At 43.4% G+C, this 27,664-nt stretch overlaps 2 protein-coding genes across 3 annotated transcripts in view; one reads left to right on the top strand and one right to left on the bottom strand.

Moving 5' to 3' along the window:
- LOC135524184 (G1/S-specific cyclin-D2) overlaps positions 1-16,856 on the bottom strand; it is a 208,996-nt gene extending 192,140 nt beyond the window's left edge. The window contains exon 1 of one of the 2 annotated variants that reach the window (XM_064951489.1): positions 16,754-16,856. The gene's annotated coding sequence lies outside the window, so the exon portion shown is untranslated. Of the gene's footprint in view, positions 1-7,342; positions 7,399-16,753 lie in introns of those variants that run through there. The other variant, XM_064951490.1, reaches the window with a different exon arrangement.
- A 10,149-nt stretch (positions 16,857-27,005) lies between these two features.
- kdm7ab (lysine (K)-specific demethylase 7Ab) overlaps positions 27,006-27,664 on the top strand; it is a 40,245-nt gene continuing 39,586 nt past the window's right edge. The window contains exon 1 of the mRNA XM_064951486.1: positions 27,006-27,105. Within this exon, the coding sequence (XP_064807558.1) occupies positions 27,008-27,105 (98 nt within the window). The 5' untranslated portion in view covers positions 27,006-27,007. The remainder of the gene's footprint in view (positions 27,106-27,664) is intronic.

Below are 27,664 nucleotides of genomic sequence, written 5' to 3'. Positions count from 1 at the left end.
GGTGCATTGTTGTGGAGGCTATATGGAGCTGGGTGAGTGGGCCGGGAAGGTGCATTGTTGTGGAGGCTATATGGAGCTGGGTGAGTGGGCCAGGAAGGTGCATTGTTGTGGAGGCTATCTGGAGCTGGGTGAGTGGGCCGGGACGGTGCATTGTTGTGGAGGCTATCTGGAGCTGGGTGAGTGGGCCGGTGCATTGTTGTGGAGGCTCTATGGAGCTGGGTGAGTGGGCCCGGGAAGGTGCATTGTTGTGGAGGCTATATGGAGCTGGGTGAGTGGGCCGGGAAGGTGCATTGTTGTGGAGGCTATATGGAGCTGGGTGAGTGGGCCGGGAAGGTGCATTGTTGTGGAGGCTATATGGAGCTGGGTGAGTGGGCCGGGACGGTGCATTGTTGTGGAGGCTATATGGAGCTGGGTGAGTGGGCCGGGAAGGTGCATTGTTGTGGAGGCTATATGGAGCTGGGTGAGTGGGCCGGGAAGGTGCATTGTTGTGGAGGCTATATGGAGCTGGGTGAGTGGGCCGGGACGGTGCATTGTTGTGGAGGCTATCTGGAGCTGCTGGGCGCGAGGCGAACCGCTGGCCACGTGCTTCTTGCTGAGGACGCCATGAATTATTACGTTTCATTCTATTATCATGGGCATGCTTCATTAGGCCCAGACAAACGGCCCCACAGAGCCACTGTGCTCCAGGGGCCGCCTCTCCTCACACAGAGAGAGGAGAGAGAGAGAGAGAGAGAGAGAGGGGGACACCCGGCTCCCGCGCTCTCCACTGAAAAGGAGGACGATGGACAAAAACGCATTGTGCGTGGATTTAAAAAGGAGCTTACGGCTGCCATGGAAGAAGAAAAAAAAACGTGCTTTTGGAGAAGAGAATAATGAATCCGCCTGCTGATACACCCTCAATGAGATGAAGAAGAGCACTGTACGCCGGCGCACCAATAGAAAGAGGAGGAAAAGAAAGGGATGAAATTGGAGGCAAATGACACTTGAATGTTTGAAATAACTGACAGCTGCACAATAGGACAGCAAGACAGACTGCAATCTGCACACGGACAGATGAATGGATAGAGGCTTGAAAAGGACAGACTAAATACATACACACAGATAGTCAGTTCAAAAGGAGAAATGGATAAATAGACAGCCATGAAAATGGACATGAAAGGTAAAGCTGTGCACAGATAAACAACCTAAACAAAGAGAGTGATAAGAAGACCGAATCACGGAAGCCATTTACAATATTTGCCTATAAGTACCATGACTGAAAAGAAACATAACTTGACAACTTGTTGACAACTGTCAACATAGCCCCCTCCAAAAAATCTAAACTTGAGGCATTCTTTGAAACTTCACCATCATTTAAAGTGAAGCTGTTCAGTTATATTCTTCAGTGTTCAGGTTGTGGGCCAATCTTCAGCTCTGATGGAGGGCTTACTGTGCCAGTCACTGTGTCCCTGAGAGCATTCCACAGTACAGTACGGGATAACCACTTAGCCTCAGGTGTGTGTGTGTGTGTGTGTGTGTGTGTGTGTGTGTGTGTGTGTGTGTGTGTGTGTGTGTGTGTGTGTGTGTGTGTGTGTGTGTGTGTGTGTGTGTGTGTGTGTGTGTGTGTGTGTGTGTGGTGTACACGCCTACATGTGTGCGCGAGTGTGCCTGTGCATATCGCTGCAGCTCCATCCAGTACAGGCCGTGAGCTGTAGGTGGCTGGGGAGCAGAGGCTCTTTGGGATGAATGCATTTCTTGTGCTCGGCAGTGTGGAGGTGACTGGGTATCAGGTCACACTCCTCCTGCTTCTTACTGCATAGCACAGACATTTTCCATTCTGTCAGCGCGAGCACACTGGCTCCTTCCAAACTCAGCGCCACTTCATTAAATGACTTTAGACTCTTGGCAGAGGCAGTGGGAAAAGTCTATATTAACTGTGTGTGAGATGCACTGGGCGGCCAACAAAGGCCATAGTTGTTCGTCTGCAGTGGGTGCTGCTGAGGGGGATTTCTAGGACTAGAGGGGTACCCCTGGCCCTTACACCACGGACGACTCTGCATCCCCACACCCCCCTCAGGGGGTCTGACCCCTATCCCACCTCAGCGGAAGTGTGGTCAGAGAAGTGACTGAAACACCTGGCCCAGCTACGTATTTGGGGAGGGGGGGGCGACGTCACCCCGAAGGGTCCAGCAGGTTTCTTCATGTGTTTACAGGAGGTTGGTATGTTGTGCAGTAGGCAATGGCCATGTGGGGAACCTGGCAGATAAACTGGACCGTTTACTCAGCTCATTTAGAGGATTAGGTCATTTAAGAGTACAGTTCTGCAGAAAACATGCTGTAGTTACACCGGAAAGTCAGCATCATCTGTTCTAGTGTTCTTTCTATGTCCAGTTAACATACATCTGCAACCGCTTCATAGCTTTTTAATCAAAGGGGAAACTATGTGAACATATTAGTGCATAAGCCAGATAATCGTAAACACACACTTCCAGCTCAGTGTATTACCATGCGGATGTACTGTAAGGAAGCATTTCACGGTAAGGTCTACACTTGTTGCATTCGGCGCATGTGACAAATAAAGTTGGATTTGATGTAAGCAGTGTACACTTGGTGGTGATAGATCTAGGAGCCTTACCGACCTAAAACTAAATCCCGCTGCAACATTCAAAGTTAGGATTAAAATCACTATTCTTTGAAGGCGTACTTCTGACCCTCTCTGCCATACACCCGTAGTGCTGGGCCGTATGGCCAAAAATTATATCTGGATTTTTTCAAAGTTATGGGCAATTCACATATATACATACATACATACATACATACATACATATATAGATACTGCTCAAAAAAATAAAGGGAACACTTAAACAACACAATGTAACTCCATGTCAATCACACTTCTGTGAAATCAAACTGTCCACTTAGGAAGCAACACTGATTGACAATAAATTTCACATGCTGTTGTGAAATGGAATAGACAACAGGTGGACATTATAGGCAATTAGCAAGACACCCCCAATAAAGGAGTGGTTCTGCAGGTGGTGACCACAGACCACTTCTCAGTTCCTATGCTTCCTGGCTGATGTTTTGGTCACTTCTGAATGCTGGCGGTGCTTTCACTTTAGTGGTAGCATGAGACGGAGTCTACAACCCACACAAGTGGCTCAGGTAGTGCAGCTCATCCAGGATGGCACGTCAATGCGAGCTGTGGCAAGACGTTTTGCTGTGTCTGTCAGCGTAGTGTCCAGAGCATGGAGGCGCTACCAGGAGACAGGCCAGGACATCAGGAGACGTGGAGGAGGCCGTAGGAGGGCAACAACCCAGCAGCAGGACCGCTACCTCCGCCTAAGAATATTTCATTCATTCAGATCTAGGATGTGTTATTTTAGTGTTCCCTTTATTTTTTTGAGCAGTGTATATTTATATATATATTGTGAATTGCCCATAACTTTGAAAAAAATCCATATATATAAATATATATATTCTATAAATAAGCTTTGCTGTTAAAAGTCAATGCATTGCATGTCAAACAGTCAGGCAATAATCTAATGAATTCAGGGCTTGTAAAATTATACCTAGGGTAAATATAAGCCTTCCACAACCATAAGACCCACTAATAATGTAAGTATTTTGTTCCCTCTGCTACAAGCGGTACCAGGCCGCCAAGTCTGGGACCAAAAAGGTTCCTGAACAGCTTCTACCTCCAAGCCATAAGACTGCTGAACACTTAATCAAATGGCCACTCAGACTATTTGCATTGACCTCGTTTATTTATAATTTCTTTGCACTGACATCCTTACGTTGGATCTATTCACACTCACTGGACTCTACCCACACACTAATCACACTAACACACGCGACACACGCTCACATACACACGCATATTGACACCACACACATACTTTCACACTCTTCACATACACTGCTGCTACTCTGTTTATTATATATCCTGATTGCCTAGTCACTTTTACCCCTACCTACATGTACATGCTGAATTACCTCAACTACCTCGTACCCCTGCACATCGACTCGGTACTGGTAGTCCTTGCATAAAGCCTCGTTATTGTTACATTATTATGTTACCATTTCCTCTTTTTTTATAATCTTTTCTTACTTTTTAACTCTGCATTGTCGGGAGAGGGCTCGTAAATAAGGATTTCATGGTAAAGTCTACACCTGTAATACAATTTGATTCGATTCATAATTTGCTCCACAGCCAGAGATAAAGACAGGTAGCTAAATTGTGGTTTCTTCCCTATAGGTCGCTATAGCCTTCATATTTATTTTGTCATTATATTGTTTTCATAGAACTTTAGCAATTAAATTATTAATTTTGAAATGATCTGAATAAATGTTCCATAAATATTTTTACCAAATAGTGTTATCTTCTGTATACCACCCCTATCTTGTCACAACACAACTGATTGGTTCAAACACATTAAGGAAAGAAATTCCACAAAATAACCTTTAACAAGGCATACCAGTTAATTGAAATGCATTCCAGGTGACGACCTCATGAAGCAGGTTGAGAGAATGCCAAGAGTGTGCAAAGCTGTCATCAAGGCAAAGGGTGGCTAATTTTAAGAATCTCAAACACCTTTTTGGTTACTACATGATTTCAAATGTGTTATTTCATAGTTTTGATGTCTTCCTTATTTTTCTACAATGTAGATAATAGTAAAAAAAAACTAGAATGAGTAGGTGTATCCACACTTTTGACTGGTACTGTATTTTTATATAAGATCATCTTTGAGAACTAACCATCACCAAAATAATAACTAGACAGTCAGGGAGAATCTACTATTTAAAAATATGTCATGGCATGGGGCCCCCATTGATTTTGTTATAATGTTTGGGTTTCTCGAATGGAATAATAACATGGCATAAGCCATGGCTAAATGTGTAGAATTGCAGGAAACTAGCTTCAAAACAGTAAAATTCTATGATGGGTTATGGTTTGGTCCGTTCATGGCGTAACGACCAATATTTCTACGTCCATTGACGTCTGGTGTCGGTCGGTGCTCAGTGGGTGAGGATGCTGGTTACAGTAAACGTAAAGAGGGTAGGTGTCATGGTAGGTGTCAGTCAGAGCTGGGAGAGGTGACATTAACTAGAGAAAGAGAGAAGAGAGAGCAGCAGAGAAAGAGAGAGAGAGAGGGGGGAGTGAGAGTGAAGGGTTGTCCAGACTGTTTTCACAGTCTTGCTTTGACCACCAGACGACAGAAAGAGAAAAAACAGTTATGAGCTGAACATTAACAGTATGTCAGTGGAAGGGTGGACAGTAGCAGGTGACCAAACTGTGGTTTGTGACTACTATGATTTCTCATTGTAGCCAATTCAATTGCAGTAATTCCGTTACTGATTATTCAGCAAGATCGTTACCGATTTGGTAGCAGAATTACGAGTTTTAATCACTTAATCATTCATTTAAAAAACTTTATATCAGTAAAAACACTATAACTAAATTGGTAGGTCTCCCTTTACTTGTTACTTCTGTGAACTTTCATTATCCTCCTTCCTTATAAGGGAGAGAAATTAGAAAATATCTTAAAGATATGTGGGGTTTTGATAACGGAATTACAAGGCAATGTTTCTTAAACTTACAGAAGGCAAATAATTTCTCCAAAACTAAATATAAAAAGTGTCGATATTAGCTGGCAGGGGTATTTATTTCAACGTTGTGTTTTCATGTTTTAAGTTTCTGGAGGATGTTGTCTAAGACCCCTTTACATCTGCTTGGTCAGAAATCAAAGCCTTTGCTTATTCCTAATTTTTGGGATGGAAAATGGTTGAAAAATGTATATTTGTGCCTTCCTTTAATTTGACACCCAATTTGACATGCCCCTGTGAGCTTCACATGTTGGTGCTCATGGGTCCTTTTAGGACCCAAGCTAGACTAAGCTACCTCACCAAACCCCAGCTACTCAATGGTCACCTTTTATTGCAAACCCAACATCAAGGGCATTTCATATTCTTTTTCACCGCAGAAAAGCAGAGGTGGTGTCAAGATTTACAGCTTGTTCAAGAGAGGTACAGTAAAACTGAAGTGTTGCCTATGTCCAAGCACGGTGCAAGGCTGCCAGGGAGCAGACAGGCCGGGGGCAGCAGGGAGAGGGCGAGAGAGTTCTCCTGGGTCAGGAATCCATCACTGTCCACAGGTTCCCAGTCTGCCCAAATGCCTTCCCTAATTAAGATTTTAATCTTGCCGTGTCAAGACAAAAAGGAAAGGCCAATTACCCACAGGAAGGTTACTGATCCCCTCAATGCAGGAAGATGATTGGTCTGTCAGAAAGGGTTAACACAGAGGCACGCACGCACACACATACATACACACTCACAGAGGGCCAGTGTGTGGGATTATGGGGGAGAAACAATCAGAGTTCTCTGCTCTGCTTATCCAGACTGGCGGAGGAGCCCTTTCAATGAGCTGGTTCAGCTCAGACGAGCTCCCGCCGGCTCCAGCGCCTGTTTATGTAGACATTGTGGACTAATTTCAAGCCTTGAGCAGTATTTTGTTGGGCCTTTTTTTTTTTACCGGGAATGTGTACATCGTCGTGCTGCAGACCTGAGTTTCACACTATAGGGTTGTTTCAGCCAGGAAGCATAGCGGGCCAGTGAGTTGCACAGGGGGATTAGGAGCAAATAATGAAGAATAACAACACAACAAAAAAGCACAGTTCTTCTCACAGTATGGTTTTCGCACTGAAAGTCAAAAGCAGGAGCCTACTGCATATCCTATCCTTTGCATGAAATGTCAAGATGTGAATGGAGCTCTGTGCTGAGTGCTGACCATCTCTCTGCTTTATCAGCACTACCCACACAACCACCTACAGGATCAGTCCTCCCACATTCCCAGGTAATCCACAGGCACACTATATTGGTTTTCCTTCCAGTGTAAGCTTCCAGACGGGGGTCATCCGGCAGGTCAAGGAGACTTTAGTAGGCCACGTAGGTTCAACTTCAAAGGAGGTCAACAGGCCTGGAACAACTGAGCCCTCAATTGTGGCTTATTACCTTCTCGCTCGTCGACTACACAGACACATCCCAACACAACACACGCCTCATGTTCCTGGAGGCACACTGTCAATAGACTTCAACATGTCGCATGGTTAAAAATAGTAAAGAGGCGACAAACGACTGACCGGCAATTATAACGCATTATGGGTAAAATGGTCCTCAAATGGTCATCGCAAGACTTCTTCGCAATTTGAAAACAATGTAGAAAGAGGGTAGCATTGACATTGAAGTCACATTACTTTTGCTGTATCAGCGCCGATCAAACTGCCCGATAATATACATTTATAAAGTTGCAAAGGTGACAAACATGCTTGATGTTGTTTATATGTTTTCACAGCCAGCAACTTACTTAGACTGCATTATGTTGGGTAATGGTAGAACTTCACTGCCCCCCAGTGGTTATGAGTAGGCCAATGCATGGCTGGAAGAAAAAAGGCCTTCACTGAATACAGTTGATTTAATGTCCTTTAAAGAAGAAGAAAAAAAAAAGCTGAGGTAAGTGAAACATCCCATTGATACTGTCTGCTGTGTCACCTGCATTACCAATAAAATAAAAAAATCACCTACCCTCCAATTGTCCATGGACAATAAACATCATTAAAGCATTTCTGTACGATTTACCTTCCAGAAAGATATATATTGAAGGATTTTTTCTTCAATCATAAATCATAATTGAGTTATGTCAAGATATTGAACATGTCCCAAAAGCATCGTAGCACTAAAATAATCTTTCATCCATTTAGTTTCAATAGAATTAAGAAGATCTCAGTGTCACGATGCTTTTGGGAACCGAGCCCAGGTAATCTAATTTGTCTGTCCTGTATTCATGTATTTTACAGTTGTTTTGGGAGTTCAGCGCCCTATAGATGTCAGTGTTTCCTTTTCTATGAAATTACATATAATCTCTCATCATATGGGCATTTCCATGTAAAAGAACCTATGAGAGACAACGTGAAGTTTATAGGAGCAGTGTTTTCCATAAGCAGCGGCTGTTGACGAAATAGCTGATAACAGACTCGTTGTAAGCTGGCTACTTTTCCACGTCAGAAAATACCTAGGCTTGTTTTAAGTTAAAAGTTTCAATGCGATGGTCAGAAAAGTATGTACAGCTTTCTCCCGTTAGAATGAGCATAGGCATCTTCTAGTAATCTATTGATAGGACAGGCGCCTGTCAGTCACAAAGCGAGCGATGACAGGGAAACTGCTGGTCTGTCCCACCTCTCTGTACCTGTGTTATTTGTGTACCCTCTGGTGAGTTGTAGTCAAATTTCTTTTCACGGAGGAGGGAGAGTATGATGCTTCTTCGTCGTCGCCTGATTGTGATTTACACAACCCATGTAATGTAAGTGGTAATGATGAGTTGAAAACCACTTAAGTGTTGTTTTGTAGCACAGTCATTTATTTTATTGTGTTTCATAGGCCTATACAGCCACAGTCGGGCGCATAGGCTATTTACTGTGCTTTGACTGAAGACGGAACAGCAAGTGTTGACTACTTTATAAAAGTCAATCTCTCTTTGACATTCATAAATCATGCAGCGTATTTTATATGTCCATGGTATCGCATCGCGACAAGTAAACCAAAATCTTGTTTGTACTTTCCTGGCCAGGGCAATAAATTGCAATGTCTGTACTGTGAGATGCCTAAGACAGCGCTACAGGGAGAGAGGATGGACAGCTGATCGTCCTCACAGTGGCAGACCATGTGTAACAACACCTGCACAGGACCGGTACATCCGAACATCACACCTGCGGGACAGGTACAAGATGGCAACAACAACTGCCTGAGTTACACCAGGAAAGCACAATCCCTCCATCAGTGCTCAGACTGTCCGCAATAGGCTGAGAGAGGCTGGACTGAGGGCTTGTTGGCCTGTTGTAAGGCAGGTCCTCACCAGACATCACCGGCAACAACGTCGCCTATGGGCACAAACCCACCGTCACTGGACCAGACAGGACTGGCAAAAAGTGCTCTTCACTGACGAGTCACGGTTTTGTCTCACCAGGGGTGATGTTCAGATTCACCTTTATCATTGAAGGAATGAGCATTACACCGAGGCCTGTACTCTGGAGCGGGATCGATTTGGAGGTGGAGGGTCCGTCATGGTCTGGGGCGGTGTGTCATAGCATCCTTGGACTGAGCTTGTTGTCATTGCAGGCAATCTCAACTCTGTGTGTTACAGGGAAGACATCCTCCTCCCTCATGTGGTACCCTTCCTGCAGGCTCATCCTGACATGACCTTCCAGCATGACAATGCTACCAGCCATACTGCTCGTTCTGTCCGTGATTTCCTGCAAAACAGGAATGTCAGTGTTCTGCCATGGCCAGCGAAGGGCCCGGATCGCAATCCCATTGAGCACGTCTGGGACCTGTTGGATCGGAGGGTGAGGGCTAGGGCCATTCCCCCCAGAAATGTCCGGAAACTTGCAGGTGCCTTGGTGGAAGAGTGGGTTAACATCTCACAGCAAAAACTGGCAAATCTGGTACAGTCCATGAGGAGGAGATGCACTGCAATACTTAATGCAGCTGGTGGCCACACCAGATACTGACTGTTAGTATTGATTTTGACCCCCTCCCTTTGTTCAGGGACACATTATTCAATTTTTGTTAGTCACATGTCTGTGGAACTTGTACAGTTTATGTCTGAGTTGTTGAACCTTATGTTCATACAAATATTTACACATGTTAAGCTTGCTGAAAATAAATGCAGTTGACAGTGAAAGGATGTTTTTTTAGTTGCATCAGTTTAGTTGCATCAGAGTTGTTGACTCTAAGAAGGCTATAGGATCCGTCCCACTGTTTTTCATTTTGAGTTATATAAATGTTAATAGAAAAGTAAAAAATTGTCATTATTTGTAATTAAGTAGATTGCTTCATTTGAGTTTCACCTGTAGTTGTGGGCTCTTTTCAGAAGTAAAAGATCATATTCCTGCTTTAGTTCAGAAATGTTATTTTCTTTACCTTTTTCTAAGATATTGAATAATTTCTTACTTTTGATTTCTAAATCAGATTTAACTTTTGCAGAGTATGATTATCATTCCCCTAATGTACACTTTAAAGAGATCACACATTGTATAGGGGACCAACTTTCCTCTGTCTACATATGTAATGGTAAAAGTTTTTTTTTTCATTTACATATTTAATCGAATTCGGGTCCAGAAGATGCGCTCTGTTCATTCTCAAAATTCTATTGTTCTATTATTATTTATTGTTATATATTGTAATTAAGCATGATCCGGTATCACTACAGTATATCATGAATTTGAGCCAATTCTTGAATAGCTTTTCTTACTTTTAGAAAAAAAGGAATAGTCTTTTGTCGGTGGGAATAGTAATTTCCAGGTAACCTATAAATTATTTGTAATGTTGAAATTTTCCAGCCTCTTTGGAGGCTCCCTAAATTTGCCATTTCTATTACTATGTATGTCTTATTACTGTCTTATCAAACGTGTGATTTAGGTCACCTGCTAAAATAATATATTGAATACTAAATCAAATCTAATAAAAACTCAACATTAGAAAATGTCATTTTTGGTCCATATGCTTGGATATAAGGGGAAATTGTGTATTCTTATTTATCAAGATGGCTACACCTCTGCTGTTACTACAGTATGTGTATGTAACTCAGCTCCTCTTCAAATGTAAAATGTCTCTTTTTTTATCTTTAGGTGTTCGAGTACCACATGCTTTCTTTATTATTCATAATGGAACCCGTGGACATTCCTTGTGATATGTTTTTTGTTGGTCTTTACTTGTACAAAATCAAACTTAACCTTATCTGTTCCTTCTATCATTGAAGAAGCAAGAAAAACATTTTAACAGACATGACATATGAGGGCTGTGGGCATTCCATAAAATGGGAGGATCATCGTATAAATACATAGTTATAGTTAATACATACATAGTTAACAAAAAAAAAACACAAAAACAAAGTACATCTGTACTTGAGGTGCTATGCCTTTTTAGTACTTTTTAGCTCTGACTCCTCTCCTAATGTACCCCCTAAAAATAGTCTGGATGCATACATTGTACATACTTTTTTCCCCCACCCCAATTTCACGGTATCCAATTGGTAGTAGTTACAGTCTTGTCTCATCGCTGCAACTCCCGTACGGACTTGGGAGAGGCGAAGGTCAAGAGCCATGCATCCTCCGAAACACAACTCAACCAGGCCACACTGCTTCTTGACACAATGCCCACCCAACCCGGAAGCCAGCTGCACCGGAGGAAGGAGGAAACACCGTACACCTGGCGACCGTGTCAGCGTGCACAAAAAAAAAAACTTGTGAAACAGACGTCAATGATTGTTTCAGATTTATTCTGGTCCGGACCAACCAAATGTGGTCTTGTTTGGGGCAGAGCTCATTACAATAATAGCCTGTGTGTAAAATAATATCCAAATATGCAAAAGAAGGATATTTCATATTAAAGTGAAAAATCTGAGTCAAAGCGTAATTCCATTACTGTGAAATTGCCCATATGGGAGATTTTCCTGGTCAGGTCTAGCCTCGCAAGCCGCCTGATCTTGCAAGTTTACATGGACATTCGCAACACAGATAACCTGCTAATTACCAGACGGATTACCGCTGCACTATGTCAAGTCATGTGGTCAGGAAAAAAAAAAGTTTACATGCTAACAACTGAAGGACAATTTGACCATAACCATGTGAGCATACAAAAGGCTGTTATCCAATTTCTACTGAATGAAATCCCACCAGGACTGTGTATTAGCACTGCTTCACAAGGTAGATGAAGACATTGGTTGTGATATCTCCTAACTAAACAAAATAATCAAGGCTACTGTTACATTTTTAAAAACTCAGCAGAGGACAGAGGATGTATATGAGTTTTACAGAATCACCAAGACTATCTCTAGAGATTGTTAGGGGAATTGGCTGGGTTTACACCACATAGATATACAGTGGCTTTTCAAAGTATTCACACCCTTTGACTTTTTCCACATTTTGTTGTGTTGCAAGGTGGGATTAAAAATTGATTTAATTGTCATTTGTTTGTCAATGATTTACACAAAATACTCTAATGTCAAAGTGGAAGAAGAATTGTATCATTTGTGGAAGATTAATAAAAACTAGAATACTGTTATATATACTGTTTTGCAAAAGTATGTGGAGACCCCTTCAAATTTGTGGATTCATCTATTTCAGCCACACCCGTGGCTGACAAGTGTATATAATCAGCACACAGCCATGCGATCTCAGAAGAGCTCAGTGACTTTCAACGTGGCACCGTCATAGGATGCCACCTTTCCAACAAGTCAGTTAGTCAAATTTCTGCCCTGCTAGAGCTGCCCCGGTCAACTGTAAGTGCTGTAATTGTGAAGGAGCAACAACGGCTCGCAGAAGGAGACCGCCAAGTGCTGAAGCGCGTACAAATTGTCTGTCCTCGTTTGCAACACTCACTACAGATTTCCAAACTGCCTCTGGAAGCAACGTCAGCACAATAACTGTTCGTCGGGAGCTTCATGAAATGGGTTGTCATGGCCGAGCCGTCGCACACAAGCCTAATATAATCATGCGCAATGCCAAGCGTCGGCTGGAGTGGTATAAAGTTTGCCGCAATTGGACTGGAGCAGTGGAAACACGTTCTCTGCAGTGATGAATCACACTTCACCATCTGGCAGTCCAACAGATGAATCTGGGTTTGGCAGATGCCAGGAGAACGCTACCTGCCCCAATGCATAGTACCAACTGTAAAGTTTTGTGAAGGAGGGATAATGGACTGGGGCTGTTTTTCTTGGTTCGGTCTAGGCCCCTTAATTCTAGTGAAGGAAAATTGTACCTCTACAGCATATAATGACATTCTAAACAATTCTGTGCTTCCAACTTTGTGGCAACAGTTTGGGGAAGGCCCTTTCCTGTCTCAGCATGACAATGCCCCCATGCACAAAGCGAGGTCCCATACAGAAATGGTTTGTCGAGATCGGTGTGGAAGAACTTGACTGGTCTGCACAGAGCCATGACCTTCACCCCATCGAACACCTTTAGGATGAATTGGAATGCCGACTGCGAGCCAGGCCTAATCGCCCAACATCAGTGTCCGACCTAATCGCCCAAAATCAGTGTCTGACCTAATCGCCCAAAATCAGTGTCCGACCTAACCGCCCAACATCAGTGCCCGACCTGACTAATGCTCTTGTGGCTGAATGGAAGCAAGTCCTCGCATCAATGTTTCACCATCTAGTGGAAAGCCTTCCCAGAAGAGTTGAGGCTGTTGTGGCAGCAAAGGGGGGACCAACTCCGAATTAATCCCTATGATTTTGGAATTAGATGTTCGACGATCAGGTGTCCACATACTTTTGGTCATGTAGTGTATCTTGATTACATAAGTATTTTACCCCATGAGTCAATCAATGTTAGAATCACCTTTGGTAGCGGTTACAGCTGTGAGTCTTTCTAAGTAAGTCTCTAAGAGCTTTGAACACCTGGATTGTACAATATTTGCACATTATTCTTTTAAAAAATTATCCTAGCTCTGTCAAGTTGGTGGTTGATCTTTGCTTGACAGCCATTTTCAAGTCTTGCATAGATTTTCAAGCCAATTTAAGTCAAAACTGTAACTAGGCCACTTGGTAAGCAACTCGTGTATATTTGGCCTTGTGTTTTAGGTTATTGTCCTGCTGAAAGGTGAATTTGACTCCCAGTGTCTGTTGGAATGTCGACTGAACAAGGTTTTCCTCTAGGATTTTGCCTATGCTTAGCTCTATTGCAGTTTTTTTATAGTCATTGCTGATGACAAGCATATGTACCCATAACATGATGCAGCCACCACCATTCTTGGAAATATGAAGAGTGGTACTCTTCATATTTAATGTGTTGTGTTGGATTGCCCCAAATATAACATATTTAGGACATAAGGTTAATTTCTTTGCCACTTTTTTTGCAGCTTTAATTTAGTGCCTTGTTGCAAACAGGATGCATGTTTTGGAATATTTTTTATCATGTGCAGGCTTCCTTCTTTTCACTCTGTCATTTAGGTTAGTATTATGAAGTAACTACAATGTTGCTGTAACTACAATCCATCCTCAGTTTTATCCAGTTTTATCACAGCCACTAAACTCCAAATCAGGGTTCTCCAACAGGTTGAAAGTACATGCAATTTCCACGTGTTCCACTGCAAACAAATCACACAAATATGAGATTGCAAGCTCCCAGCTACTATCTCATCAACGCAACATTATCCCCCCCCCCCCCGGTTAGCCACTATTGGGTTAAAAAGGCCAAACCTAACACAATATCTGTCCATTCATTTCCAGCAATATTGCCCCTGTCAGTCTGTGTTAGTAGCTCGCTGCATGTTTATAAAACATTTTTTTAAAGTAGCTCTCATGCTAGAGAAGGTTGGAGAACCCTGCTCTAAATGTTTTAATGTCACAATTAGCCTCATGGTGAAATCCCTAAGCGGTTTCCTTCCTCTCCGGCAACTGGAGTTTGGAAGGACGCCTGTATCTTTCTAGTGACTGGGTGTGTTGATACACGATCCAAAGTGTAATTCATAACTTCCCCATGATCAAAGGGATATTCAATGTCTGCTTTTATTTACCCATCTACCAATAGGTGCCCTTTTGCGAGGCATTGGAAAACCTCCCTGGTCTTTAGTTGAATCTGTGTTTGAAATGTAGTGCTCGAATGAGGGACCTTAAAATTATTTGTATGTGTGGGGTACAGAGATGAGGTCGTCATTCAAAAATCATGTTAAACACTACTATTGCACACAGAGTGAGTCCATTCAATTTATTATGTGACTTGTTTTACTCCTGAATTTATTTAGGCTTGCCATAACAAAGGGGTTGAATACTTATTGACTCAAGACATTTCAGCTTTTAATTTTTTATTAATTTGTAAACATTTCTGAAAACATTATTCCACTTTGACATTATGGGGTAGTGTGTGTTGGCCAGTGACACAATCTCAATTTAATCCGTTTTAAATGCAGGCTGTGACACAAAATGTGGAAAAAGTCAAGGGGTGTGAATAGTTTCTGAAGGCACTGTATAGGGGAATTCTCAACACTACCATATACGCATCAATAGCATTTACCAGAAGACAGAGAGAAAACATGAGCCACTCCTTAGAACAGCTGTGGTGACTGCCACACAAACAAAAACATTTTCACTTCACAATCTACTCTTTCAAAAAGCTGTCTGTCTTATTGCTGTTAATAAATTAAACAATTTGTATTTTACCATAGTCTTTAGACTATAACATATCATTTCAAGTTGTCATAAGTTCAACATGTACAAAACAAGACCATGTAATGTTTGTTTACTTATTTTTGTGTCACTGCGGTGATGTCTCTTTGTATTTGAGATATGACAGGAAATGGTGACGTCAGTCTGTTTCTACTAAAGCTGTTTGATATCTTTAGGACAGTGACTTATGAAAGTGAGAAAATATGTAATTTCCTTCTTGAAAATTCACAAAACATTCCAGATAATACCTTTACTGTTTTCAAGTCACTGCATCACACTTCAAAGTGTGATTTATTCATAAACAAATAAAAACAATTATTGTCAATAAGACCATTTGCATAGGGGAATGGTCTCAAGAAAATGCATAGGGGAATAAAGGGAATTCGTTAGTGTGTGCTCTTGAACAAGTATTACAAATGCATTCTAATGTGAATTATTTTGGTGATTGATTGTAATATAGAAACATGTCTTCTCCATGACACCATCTATATACCCAACCTCCATGTGGCAGTCCCTAGGCAAAACGATGGGTTCTGAAGAGGACAGTTGTTCTTGCAAACTCAGGGTCAACCATAAATCAATATCTAGAATCACAGACACGCCTCACTGTATTCTGGCTCTAATATGATGTGAGTACACAGATGTGAGCAACTGACACCCTTCATGATGATTTCAGATTTTTTGTGTCCCCCAACCCCATCAAAGTTTACAATCCCTGATCTTAGAGGGAGTAGTTCTATGGTAGGGGTTTTCAAACCTCTCTTCTGGGGACCCCCAGCCGTTCCATGTATTTTAATTATTCCACAGCTAACACAGGGGATTGTAAAATGTTCACCTAATCATCAAGCCCTTGAATGGGTGTATCAGGTGAGCTCAGGGCTACAACGAAATTGTGAATCGTTTTGGGTCCTAGAGGTTTGAAAACCACTGGGCTGTGTAATAGCCTATAGGTCCCAATTGTTCATTATTTTATCATGTGTAAACTATTCCAGACAGTTGGTATCCACTCATCATTTAGCCTACGCAGGCTCGTTCACACATTCGGAACACATCAGGAGCAAACCCCCGATCTCTCAATTTCGAAAAGCATTTAAAACTGAACTGAGCAGGATTAATGGTTAGTTCACTTTTCTATTGTTACAAAAGGAAGACTATTGGGGCGTGACTGAGGTGCTTCAATGAATGTGTGTGCCAGAGCTGTAGCCGACAGCTACAGGCTACAGCCACTGTCATTTAACAGCCGTTACGTTACATAGTAGTGAGAAGCAGACAATTGCGCAATAGTGGGCTGGCGATTATCACGACAGTTTAGTTGGTTATTATTGAAAAATAACAATTACCAATCAAAACTCAAGTTTGTGTTGCTACAGTTGAAAATTGGGGAAATTATTTGTGTAGGCTGTTAACTGAGATGTGTTTAACTATTTAAGGTAGCTATGCTATCTCACCGGATGTCTGCCAACGTTTCACTTGCGCTCGAGCTCAATGCAACAGCATAAAAGATGAGCAGCAAAATATTTTGTTACAAAATAAAACCACATTTTCCATTACCTTAGTGAAGTCTTCCAGTCCTGCGGGTTTCCCAACGATACAACTCACTGAAACGATCAAATCAAATATATTTCCCACAACGTGTAAGACTTGTTTACAAAGTTTCTGCCAGATCTCTGATTGGTCCCAGTAACATAAAGGCGACGCCCCAAACTCCAGTCTGTCCGAGAATTACTATAAACTGTTTTATCAAAACTCCGCAGGGTGGTGGTCGTTATCCACGATTGAAGGATTTAGACCATGTCATCTGTCCATAACACCGGTTCCAATCCAAGTCCACTTCTATTGTAACTCTATGTCAACACCCAAGGTGCTAGAATTCTATTGATAAAACCTATCGGTGCTCATCGGCCATTGGACAGAAACATTACAAAACAAGTTGGAAATCGCAAATTCAATAATGAGTGGTTTGGAAGGAATCAGTGGCAAACTGCAAGCATTGTAAAGCAATCACTAGCCTGCTATTCAGTGGAGTAGATGTGTGGTCCAAGTCTAGGTTTAACACTGCTTAAGGATCGGTGTCCGGCTAACGGGACAACTTCCAGTGAAACGGGAGGGCGCGCAATTCAAATAAATAATGATAAATATGATGGATTTTAAACATTAAAGCACATATAAGTGTCTTATATCAGCTGAAATCTTAAAGTATTTTTAATCTAACTGCACTGTCTGATTTACGGTAGCTATTACAGCAAAAACATGCCATTCGATTGTTTGAGGACGGCGCCCCACAGCAAAATATTTTTCCACCTGCACAGGTTTCATACATTCACATAAAAATATTAAATATTCACTTACTTTTTGAAAATCTTCCTCTGATTTGTCATCCAAAGGGTCCCAGCTATAACATGTAGTGTTGTTTTGATAGAAAAAAATCCTTCTTAATATCCCAAAAAGTCAGTTAAGTTGACGCCATCGATTTGAGTAATCCACTCGTTCAACTTGCAGACAAAGGAATCCGAAAATCTACCCATAAACTTTGTTTCAACAAGTCAAAATACGTTTCTATTTATTCAATAGGAAACCGATTTTAGCATGCAAGCATTACAAAGCAATCACTAGCCTGCTATTCAGTGGAGTGGGTGTGTGGTCCAAGTCTGGGTTTAAGGATCTCTTTTCCAAGCTTAAAAGGATAAACATTCAACATTGGCCTTGCTGTCAATCCAGCATGACTTCTTCTGCATTCATAACACCTGGAAACTCGGAACTGGGAAATCTCAGACTTCAGTGAGTTCAAGACAACTGGGAAATCGGAAAAAAATGAGCTCAGACTGAGAAAATACGTTTTGAACGGTCATCCAACTCGGAATTCCAAGTCGGGAACTCGGGCCTCTTTCTAGAGCTTCAACCTAACATCATGATTCAACTTTGGGGTTTTTCAAGTTCACAGTTGTCTTAAAAGTACCATAAAGAGAATGCCAGACTTTGATGACAAAGTTTATGTCACGACTTCTTCCGAAGTCGTTGCCTCTCCATGTTCGGGCGGTGCTCGGCGTTCGACGTCACCGGTCTTCTAGCCTTCATTGATCCTTTTTTAATTTTCCATTGGTTTTGTCTTGTCTTCCCACACACCTGTTTTCAATCCCATTCATTACCTGTTGTGTATATAACCCTCTGTTTCCCCTCATGTCTTTGTCAGTGATTGTTTTATTGTCAGTGTAGTGTGTTTGTTGTATAGGTGCGCGTCGGGTCCTTGTACCCATGTTTGTTTGTTATGTACTTTTAGTGTTATGGAGCATACTCCGTGGACTTTATTAAAAGACTCCATTTTGCACTCCATTTGACTCTCCTGCGCCTGACTTCCCTGCCACCTATTACACCTATGCATGACAGAATCCCTGACCAATTATGAAGTCAGCAGGAGAGGACACTATGCCCATGGACCTGGAGGAACGCGTTCAAGAACAAGCGAGGGAGCTTGACGTTATCAGCTCCGTCATGGATCACATTGTCATGAAAATGGATCGCTGGGAGAGACAGGGAGTTTCTCCAGCGCCACCACCACCACAACCGGAATCTCCCGTCAACGTTTTTTCCTCTCCGGAATCAAAGATCCATTTATCTCTACCTACGGGATACAACGGAGATACTGCCGGCTGCCAGGGTTTCCTCCTTAAACTGAACTTGTATCTAGCCACGGCCTCCCCAGTACCATCTGACCATGAGAAGAGTTACGCCCTCGTCTCATGCCTCACCGGGAAAGCCCTGGAATGGGCCAGCGCTGTGTGTAGTAGGGAGGATGCGGCGCTGGACCATTTTTGAGGAGTTCACCCGCCACTTCCGGATAGTATTCGATCACCCACCTGAAGGCAAAGCAGCGGGTGAGCTTCTCTATCATCTGAGGCAGGAGACGAGGAGTGCCCAGGATTTTGCTTTGGAGTTTAGGACCTTGGCTGCCGGTGCTGGATGGAGCGACAGGGCCCTGATCGACCATTACAGGTGTAGTCTACGCGAGGACGTCCGTCGGGAGCTGGCCTGTAGAGACAAAACCCTCACCTTCGACCAGCTGGTGGACATGTCCATCAAGCTGGATAACATGCTGGCTACTCGTGGACGTCTAGATCGGGGTCTGGTTGTTCCATCCTCCCGCACCCTCTCTCCCGAACCTATGGAATTGGGAGGGATGGTGCGCAGGGAGACCGGAGGGGGTTCCCGCTCGAGCACCATTCAAGGTCGCAGAGAGCACACTGCTGGTCGGTGCCGGGTTGGTTCCTCTGGGAATAGAGAGGGCAGGCAGGGTATTCTGGCGTCACCCCAGGTGAGTAGGCACCATTCTCATCCAGAGCCCTCTGCTGCACTAATGTTTGTCTCTGTCTCTTTTCCTGATTTTTCACTACATTCCCAGTATAAGGCGCTAGTAGATTCAGGTGCGGCTGGGAATTTCATTAATAAAAGTCTAGCTCATAGTTTAGGGATCCCTATTGTTCCTGTGGATATGCCTTTCCCTATTCATGCCTTAGATAGTCGACCATTAGGGTCAGGGTTTATCAGGGTGTATGATAACGCGGGAGGGTCACAAGGAGAAGATTAGTCTTTTCCTTATTGATTCTCCTGCGTATTCTGTGGTGCTAGGCCTACCCTGGTTAGTTTGTCATAACCCCACTGTTTCTTGGCCACAGAGGACGCTCACGGGGTGGTCGCGAGAATGCTCAGGTAGGTGTTTAGGGGTTTCCGTTGGTGCTACTACGGTGGAAAGTCCAGACCAGGTCTCCACCGTGCGCATTCCCCCCGAATATGCCGATTTGGCTCTCGCCGTCTGTAAAAAGAAGGCGACTCAATTACCACCCCATCGACGGGGGGATTGTGCGATAGATCTCCTGGTAGACACTGCATATCCCAAAAGTCACGTGTATCCCCTGTCGCAAGCGGAGACGGAGGCTATGGAGACATATGTCTCTGAATCCCTGCATCAGGGGTTCATTCAGCCATCCATTTCACCCGTCTCTTCGAGTTTCTTTTTTGTGAAAAAAAAAGGATGGCGCGTACAATCTGGTGTGTATTAAGAAGGGTGAGTGGAAGACGGCATTTAGCACCACCTCAGGTCATTATGAGTACCTGGTCATGCCATATGGGTTGATGAATGCTCCATCAGTTTTCCAATCATTTGTAGATGAGATCTTCAGGGACCTGCACGGGCAGGGTGTAGTGGTGTATATCGATGATATTCTGATATACTCTGCTACACGCCCCGAGCATGTGTCCCTGGTGCGCAGGGTGCTTGGTCGCCTGTTGGAGCATGATCTATATGTCAAGGCTGAGAAATGCTTGTTTTTCCAACAATCCATCTCCTTCCTAGGGCATCGGATTTCCACTTCAGGAGTGGAGATGGAGAGCGACCGCATTACAGCCGTGCGTAATTGGCCGACTCCAACCACGGTAAAGGAGTTGCAGCGTTTTTTGGGGTTTTCCAATTACTACCGGAGGTTTATCCGGGGTTTTGGTCAGGTGGCAGCTCCCATTACCTCACTGCTAAAGGGGGGCTGGTGCGCTTGCAGTGGTCGGCTGAGGCGAACAGGGCTTTTGAGCACCTGAACACTCTGTTTACCTCGGTGCCTGTGCTGGCTCATCCGGATCCCTCTTTGCCATTCATAGTGGAGGTGGACGTATCCGAAGCTGTGATAGGAGCAGTGCTCTCTCAGTGTTCGGGTACGCCACTGAAGCTTCGCCCCTGTGCTTTCTTTTCGAAGAAGCTCAGCCCGGCGGAGCGAAACTATGATGTGGGGAACCGAGAGCTGTTAGCTTTCGTTGAAGGTGTGGAGGCATTGGCTTGAGGGGGCTAAACACCCTTTTCTCATCTGGACTGACCACCGCAATCTGGAGTATTGAATTCTCGCCAGGCAAGGTGGGCCATGTTTTTCACTCGTTTTGTGTTTACTCTTTCTTACAGACCAGGCTCCCAGAACTTTAAGGCAGACGCATTGTCTCGGCTGTATGACACAGAGGAGCGGTCCATGGATCCCACTCCCATACTCCCAGCTTCGTGTCTGGTGGCGCCTGTAATGTGGGAGCTGGACGCGGACATTGAGCGGGCGTCACGTGCAGAGCCTTCTCCCCCTGAGTGTCCAGCTGGTCATCTGTACGCTCCGTCTGCTGTCCGCGACCGATTGATATATTGGGCTCACACGTCACCCTCCTCTGGTCATCCTGGGATAGGTCGGACGATGCGTTGTCTTGATGGGAGATACTGGTGGCCCACTTTAGCTAAGGACGTGAGGATTTATGTTTCTTCCTGCTCGGTGTGCGCCCAGTGCAAGGCTCCTAGACACCTGCCCAGAGGTAAGCTACAACCTCTACCTGTTCCTCAACGGCCGTGGTCGCACCTGTCGGTGGATTTTTTGACTGATCTTCCACCTTCACAGGGTTACACCACGATCCTGGTCGTTGTGGATCGGTTTTCTAAGTCCTGTCGTCTCCTCCCTTTGCCCGGTCTCCCTACGGCCTTACAAACTGCGAGGCCCTGTTTACACACGTTTTCCGGCACTATGGGGTGCCTGAGGATATAGTGTCTGATCGGAGTCCCCAGTTCACATCAAGGGTCTTGAAGGCGTTCATGGAGCGTCTGGGGATCTCGGTTAGTCTTACCTCAGGTTTTCACCCTGAGAGTAATGGGCAGGTGGAGAGAGTTAACCAGGATGTGGGTAGGTTTCTGCGGTCTTATTGCCAGGATCGCCCGGGGGAGTGGGCGAAGTTCGTGCCATAAGGTTGCCAGAAAATTGGCGCAGACCGTCGCAGCAGTGAGGCCCCAGTGTTCGCACCAGGGGACAGGGTCTGGCTCTCGACCCGAAACCTGCCCCTTCGCCTGCTCTGCCGGAAGCTGGGTCCGCGGTTTGTGGGGCCGTTTAAAGTCCTGAGGAGAGTGAACGAGGTATGCTATAGGTTACAACTACCCACTCATTACCGTATTAACCCCTCGTTCCATGTGTCTCTCCTCAGGCCGATGGTGGCTGGCCCGCTCCAGGAGGCTGAAGTGCGTGATGTTCCTCCGCCTCCTCTTGACATCGAGGGGGTTCCGGCGTACTCTGTTCGATCCATTTTGGATTCGAGACGTCGGGCGAGGGGCCTTCGGGACCTCGTGGATTGGGAGGGGTACGGGCCGGAGGAGAGATGCTGGGTTCCGGTGGAGGACGTGTTAGATCCTTCCATGTTATCAGAATTCCACCGTCTCCATCCGGATCGCCCTGCACCTCGCCCTCCGGGTTGTCCCCGAGGCCGGTGTCGACGCGTAGCTGGAGCCGCGCGTCAGGGGGTGGGGGGGGGGGTACTCTCACGACTTCTGCCGAAGTCGTTGCCTCTCCTTGTTCGGGCGGTGCTTGGCGTTCGACGTCACCGGTCTTCTAGCCATCATTGATCCTTTTTTCATTTTCCATTGGTCTTCCCACACACCTGTTTTCAATCCCATTCATTACCTGTTGTGTATATAACCCTCTGTTTCCCCTCATGTCTTTGTCAGAGATTGTTTTATTGTCAGTGTAGTGTGTTTGTTGTATAGGTGCTTGTCGGGTCCTTGTACCCATGTTTGTTTGTTATGTACTTTTAGTGTTATGGAGCATACTCCGTGGACTTTATTAAAAGACTCCATTTGACTCTCCTGCGCCTGACTTCCCTGCCACCTATTACACCTATGCATGACAGTTTAATGACAAAATTTGCCCACGAAGGACCGCCGCGTGTAAGCACAGCACAAGGTGAGTCCAAAAATGTATTGTATGCTGCTGCATAAATTATGTAATATGCCAGGGAGATATGTACAGTATACTGTAGCTAAGAAAGTAATAATAAGCGTATGTTCTGAATTCTGTCGCTGTACATTTCAAAGTGCTGAACAAATAGTTATATTGATTACGTCCATCCTAGCTCGCTCATTAATGTCTTAAACGAAATTACGGATGGCCTCTTATCCACTCGTCGTCTCCTTATGCCATAATTTCTACATCTCAATTGTCAGTAGAAACCACATTTATTTAAGCAAGTCAGCCATATCCGCTGTGTTTTGTTAAAGGCAGTAAATGAGGCTGAATGACCTGTTTTGCTACAAGACAAGGCTCCGCTGATAGCCAGGTGTAGCATTTGTAAGGTGTTGGGACTCTGCTGTTGGGACAGCTTTATGCAGGCCCTAACAGTTTGTGGGCACCTTTCGTCACCTTTATAGTGCAATTAATGTATTGTTTAGTGTTGTGTTGTGTAGTGGCTTTGCTGGCATGCATCTAAAACATTTTTTATTAGTTTGCCCCACCAAGATTTACATGCTAAAATCGACACTGGTATAGGCCGATGTGATTGTACAAACAATGTAACTTCAAAGTGCCTATGCCATGGACTGTCAATCAATGCACCGAAGCTCCATTACATTTCTCTATCCCTAACCTCAGCAAATTAAGGGGTGGGGCTGCCATTTGGCTTTAAGCATTTTTAAGTGTATTATTTAGGCCTACACACTTCTGTACAAATAGCCTACTCACTTCTTAAACACCAAATTATTGATCACACAATTACCCATGAGGCCTAAATCACTGTGCACAAACTGGTTGAATCAACGTTGTTTCCAACGTGGAATAGACGTTGAAGACTGAAAAGATAAAGGCATGGGTCGCCAGATCCTCAAAGTTATACAGCTGCACCATCAAGCGCATCCGGACTGGTTGCATTACCGCCTGGTATGGTAACTGCTCGGCATCTGACCGTAAGTCGCCCCTCCATTTATTTTACACTGCTGCCACTCACTGTTTATTACCTATGCATAGTCACTTCACCCATACCTACATGTACAAATTACCTCGACTAACATGTACCCCCGCACATTGATTCAGTACTGGTACCCCTGTATATAGCCTCGTTAATGTTATTTTATTGTGTTACTTTTTACAATTTTTTACTTTAGCTTATTTGGTCAATATTTTTTTAACTCTTTGCTGAACTGCACTGTTGGGTAAGGTCTTGTAAGTAAGCATTTCACAGTAAGGTCTACACATGTTGTTTGGCACATATGACAAATAACGTTTGATTTGACATCTGTGCCAACGACTAGGATCGTTCCATATGATTTTAAACACTTTTTGACTGTAACCCTTTTAATTTGAATGAAACCTTCCATACATGTTTGCTCTAAAAGTGACTTTTTGGACCTAAACACCAAAACATTCAGGAGATAGAGGTGCTCGTAGTTGACCATGACACATCCATGACTTCATCACTGAAAAAGATAAATTGTAGAGTATGGTATCATTTGAAAGCTTACAAACAGGGTTGTCAAACTTGTATAATTTACTGGAGAAAAAAAATAAAACATTTTAAACAACACTTTTTTCATGTTCATATGTTGTAGCTTAGACCGTATTTTAGATCAGAGGATTATGACCGTGTGCTCTTCAATCACGGCTGGGTGTCATATTCTGGCTGATAAATTAACAAAACATCTGGATAATATTCAAATGTCATCTTTTCATTGGTACCACAATTAACAGGATTATGGTTGGTCTTCACATCAGAGAATGTTAACTTGAGTGGGAATATCCATTGTCTTATATTAAACTGTCAATCTTCCATAGGAAACCTATTGAAATCATAGAAATATAGATAATAGAATAGACATTCGCATTCAAGTTGACATTCGACGGTGGGCGGACTGGCGAGCCATCTTTCTGGTAGTAATTGAAACCAGAGAGAATGCGCAAGAGAGGCCCAACTCCACGGAAAACCTGTCTCCCTCCAGCAGGTGGCATTTTTTTTGTCATTTTGCCCACCAAGCAAGGAATTTTTGTATGGAGGTCAATGAGTGTCAAATTTGGTCAACAACAAAATGTATGGCTTATTTGCTCCATGAGGTTTATTTGACAGAATAGAAGTTTTGTAATGCTTACATTGTTGCGAGTACACTGATGTAAGTAGGACACATGAAATCCCGGCAACTTTGAGAAAATACACTGAGATGGCTATCCATATTGATGGCATGAGGCTAGTAGCATAGCATTTCTCTCCATTGAATACAGGCGGTTGACGTCAACAACCCTCATCAAATATTCAAAAAAGGATTACAATAATGAGATGCATCCACCAATCCAAAGAAAGGATAGGCAGGAGCTAGACAGCCCACAATGATGCTTTGTGGACAACGACTCCCATTGTTTGGTTGTAGAGACATCTATCTTGTCAGTATATCCGTAACTTTGTTGAAACTTAGAAATTCTATGTACCAGCTAAATTGTAGTGGTCTGAAGTAGTCTATGATTTTAGGCTATGTTTCTGTCTAGCACTTTGTGACATCTGCTGATGTAAAAAGGGCTTCATAAATACATTTGATTGATGGATATGATTTGTTTCTATGATTGAAATGACACCCACCCTCTCTGTATTTAAGAGAATGCTGTGTCTCAACCAATGGCGGGCATAACACAAAACCTCAGATCTAAAATAGGATCTAAGTCTCAATATATGTGAACATGAGAAAATTCAGGGTTTACAATTTTAGGTAATTGACTTTAAAGAAAAAAAAGTACATGTTCTATTTTTGCTTTCAAAAATATCAAACTCGACATGGATGTCTCATGGTAGGGTATGCAAAATGGGTTAGCTACATATTGTACGCAAGATAATGTGATATAACCAAATATTTTTTAAGTCCATTACTGGGCGTTACAGGAACACCTCACACCAACTGCCACCATAGATTTGTCAATGGACACCAAAACTCTTTGGTTATACTTTGGTGTACAATCTGTAGCTACAAAATGAGTCAACTTTAAGCAACTTTGTCTCCTAAATGTTTTGGCATCCAGGTCCAAATTGTCACTTTCTGACCACCTACCATGGGCAAACATGTTTGGAAGGTTTCGTTCAAATATAAAGGAATATAGTCAAAGATATTGAACTTATATGGAACAACCATATACATTAAAACTGCAATATGTGAATTCTAGAAGAAAGGATTCAGTAACTTTTTAACTAAAGCCTGTTCTTGTCAATACTTTCTCTCTTCTTGATTCAGAAGAAAAGTGTATGTTATAGATGTACAGCTACAATGCCTACAAACACTACCAGTTGCAATGTTGTTCCTAGTGTAAGGACGTAGGTTGAAGGTCTTGTAATTGAAGAAGCTAACAGAATGCAGCACCAGTGGATCAGACTTCATACGTTAATGATGAGACTGTATATCTCATAAGGGAATACATAATAATGGGAGAGTGATTGGCACAACCCCACACACTACATCATGGCAGCGCTGACTGATCTTCTACCCAGAAGCCCTTGCTCTAATACAGGAGCCAATTAGAATACAGGTATGGATGGGTAGCACAATAAAAGTCCTACACATATGCCACATCACATTCCAGTCCCACACTAGTTTCCATACTTTGGGTTAAAAAAAGATTTCGCCGTTTGGTCCAACCGGAATCGCCACTTTAGCCAAACGTTTATACCAGAGGCAACGCTCTTTTATTTACAATTTGGAGCACCTGGTGCCAACAGGCCACGTCAAAGATATCTGGCTTATAACACTCTACAACTTGTTATTTTATTTAGCGTGCATGCAAGTTGAGTTAATATAGCCTACATTATGGTGTTGCGATTGTTGCTTGGATTGAATAATAGTAAATTATTGCTTTTTATGATTAACAAATATCATGCTTCGCAGAGTGGTCATGTGGTCTCCTCCAACGTTATCGTTAATTATCGTTTCGCCCTCGGCTTTTTCCGTGTATGTTGAAAACAGTCCCCGCCCAACTTTCTGGCTGCGTTGTTTGTTTGGACACTAAGAAGATGGCGGCGGCCCCGCTGTACTGTGTCTGCCGGCAGTCTTACGATGTTAGCCGGTTTATGATTGAATGCGACATTTGTAATGACTGGTTTCATGGCAGGTAAGGAGCCGACATATTCCTTAATGACATACCTGAAAATGACAGGAGTGCGTCAACGACTGTCCTAATAATCTGTTAAGGAAAGTCAAGTCGTATTGCGATGTCAGTCTCGCTCTGTGAATAGAGGTTCGATCAAGACCGTGCAGAGCATCTCGCGAGCACCCAGCGCGAGCGAACAGACCTTTGCGCAGCTTGGCTACAAATTCGTTTGTTTACCTACTTTCTTTTAGACATACAACGGACGATGTGGTAGTTGAAATCGGAGTCTTTAAACGTATTTTTGTTTGTTTAAATCCCAGTGCCAGATCTCTGCACAAGTAAACACAACACGCAATTATACGGAAATGAACTCCCTGCGGTTGCTAGTTATTTTATAGTATTTGGTTAGGAGTAGAATTAACAATTGATTTATCAGCCAATTGTACTTTATTTGCAGTAGATGTAACGTTATCTAATCAGTTTTAGAGCAGAAACTTCGAATCAAGCACAGTTGTCTCGGCTCTGTTGTCGTTTTTAGTGTTTGTCAAGTTTTGTTTTGCGCCTTCTGACAGCCAGCCAG

Source organism: Oncorhynchus masou, chromosome 31 (genome assembly GCF_036934945.1).
Source record: "Oncorhynchus masou masou isolate Uvic2021 chromosome 31, UVic_Omas_1.1, whole genome shotgun sequence".
In the NCBI taxonomy this organism is placed as follows: domain Eukaryota; kingdom Metazoa; phylum Chordata; class Actinopteri; order Salmoniformes; family Salmonidae; genus Oncorhynchus; species Oncorhynchus masou.
Note: the sequence above shows the minus strand (reverse complement) of the source record. Positions and strands in the feature narration are given on the sequence as shown.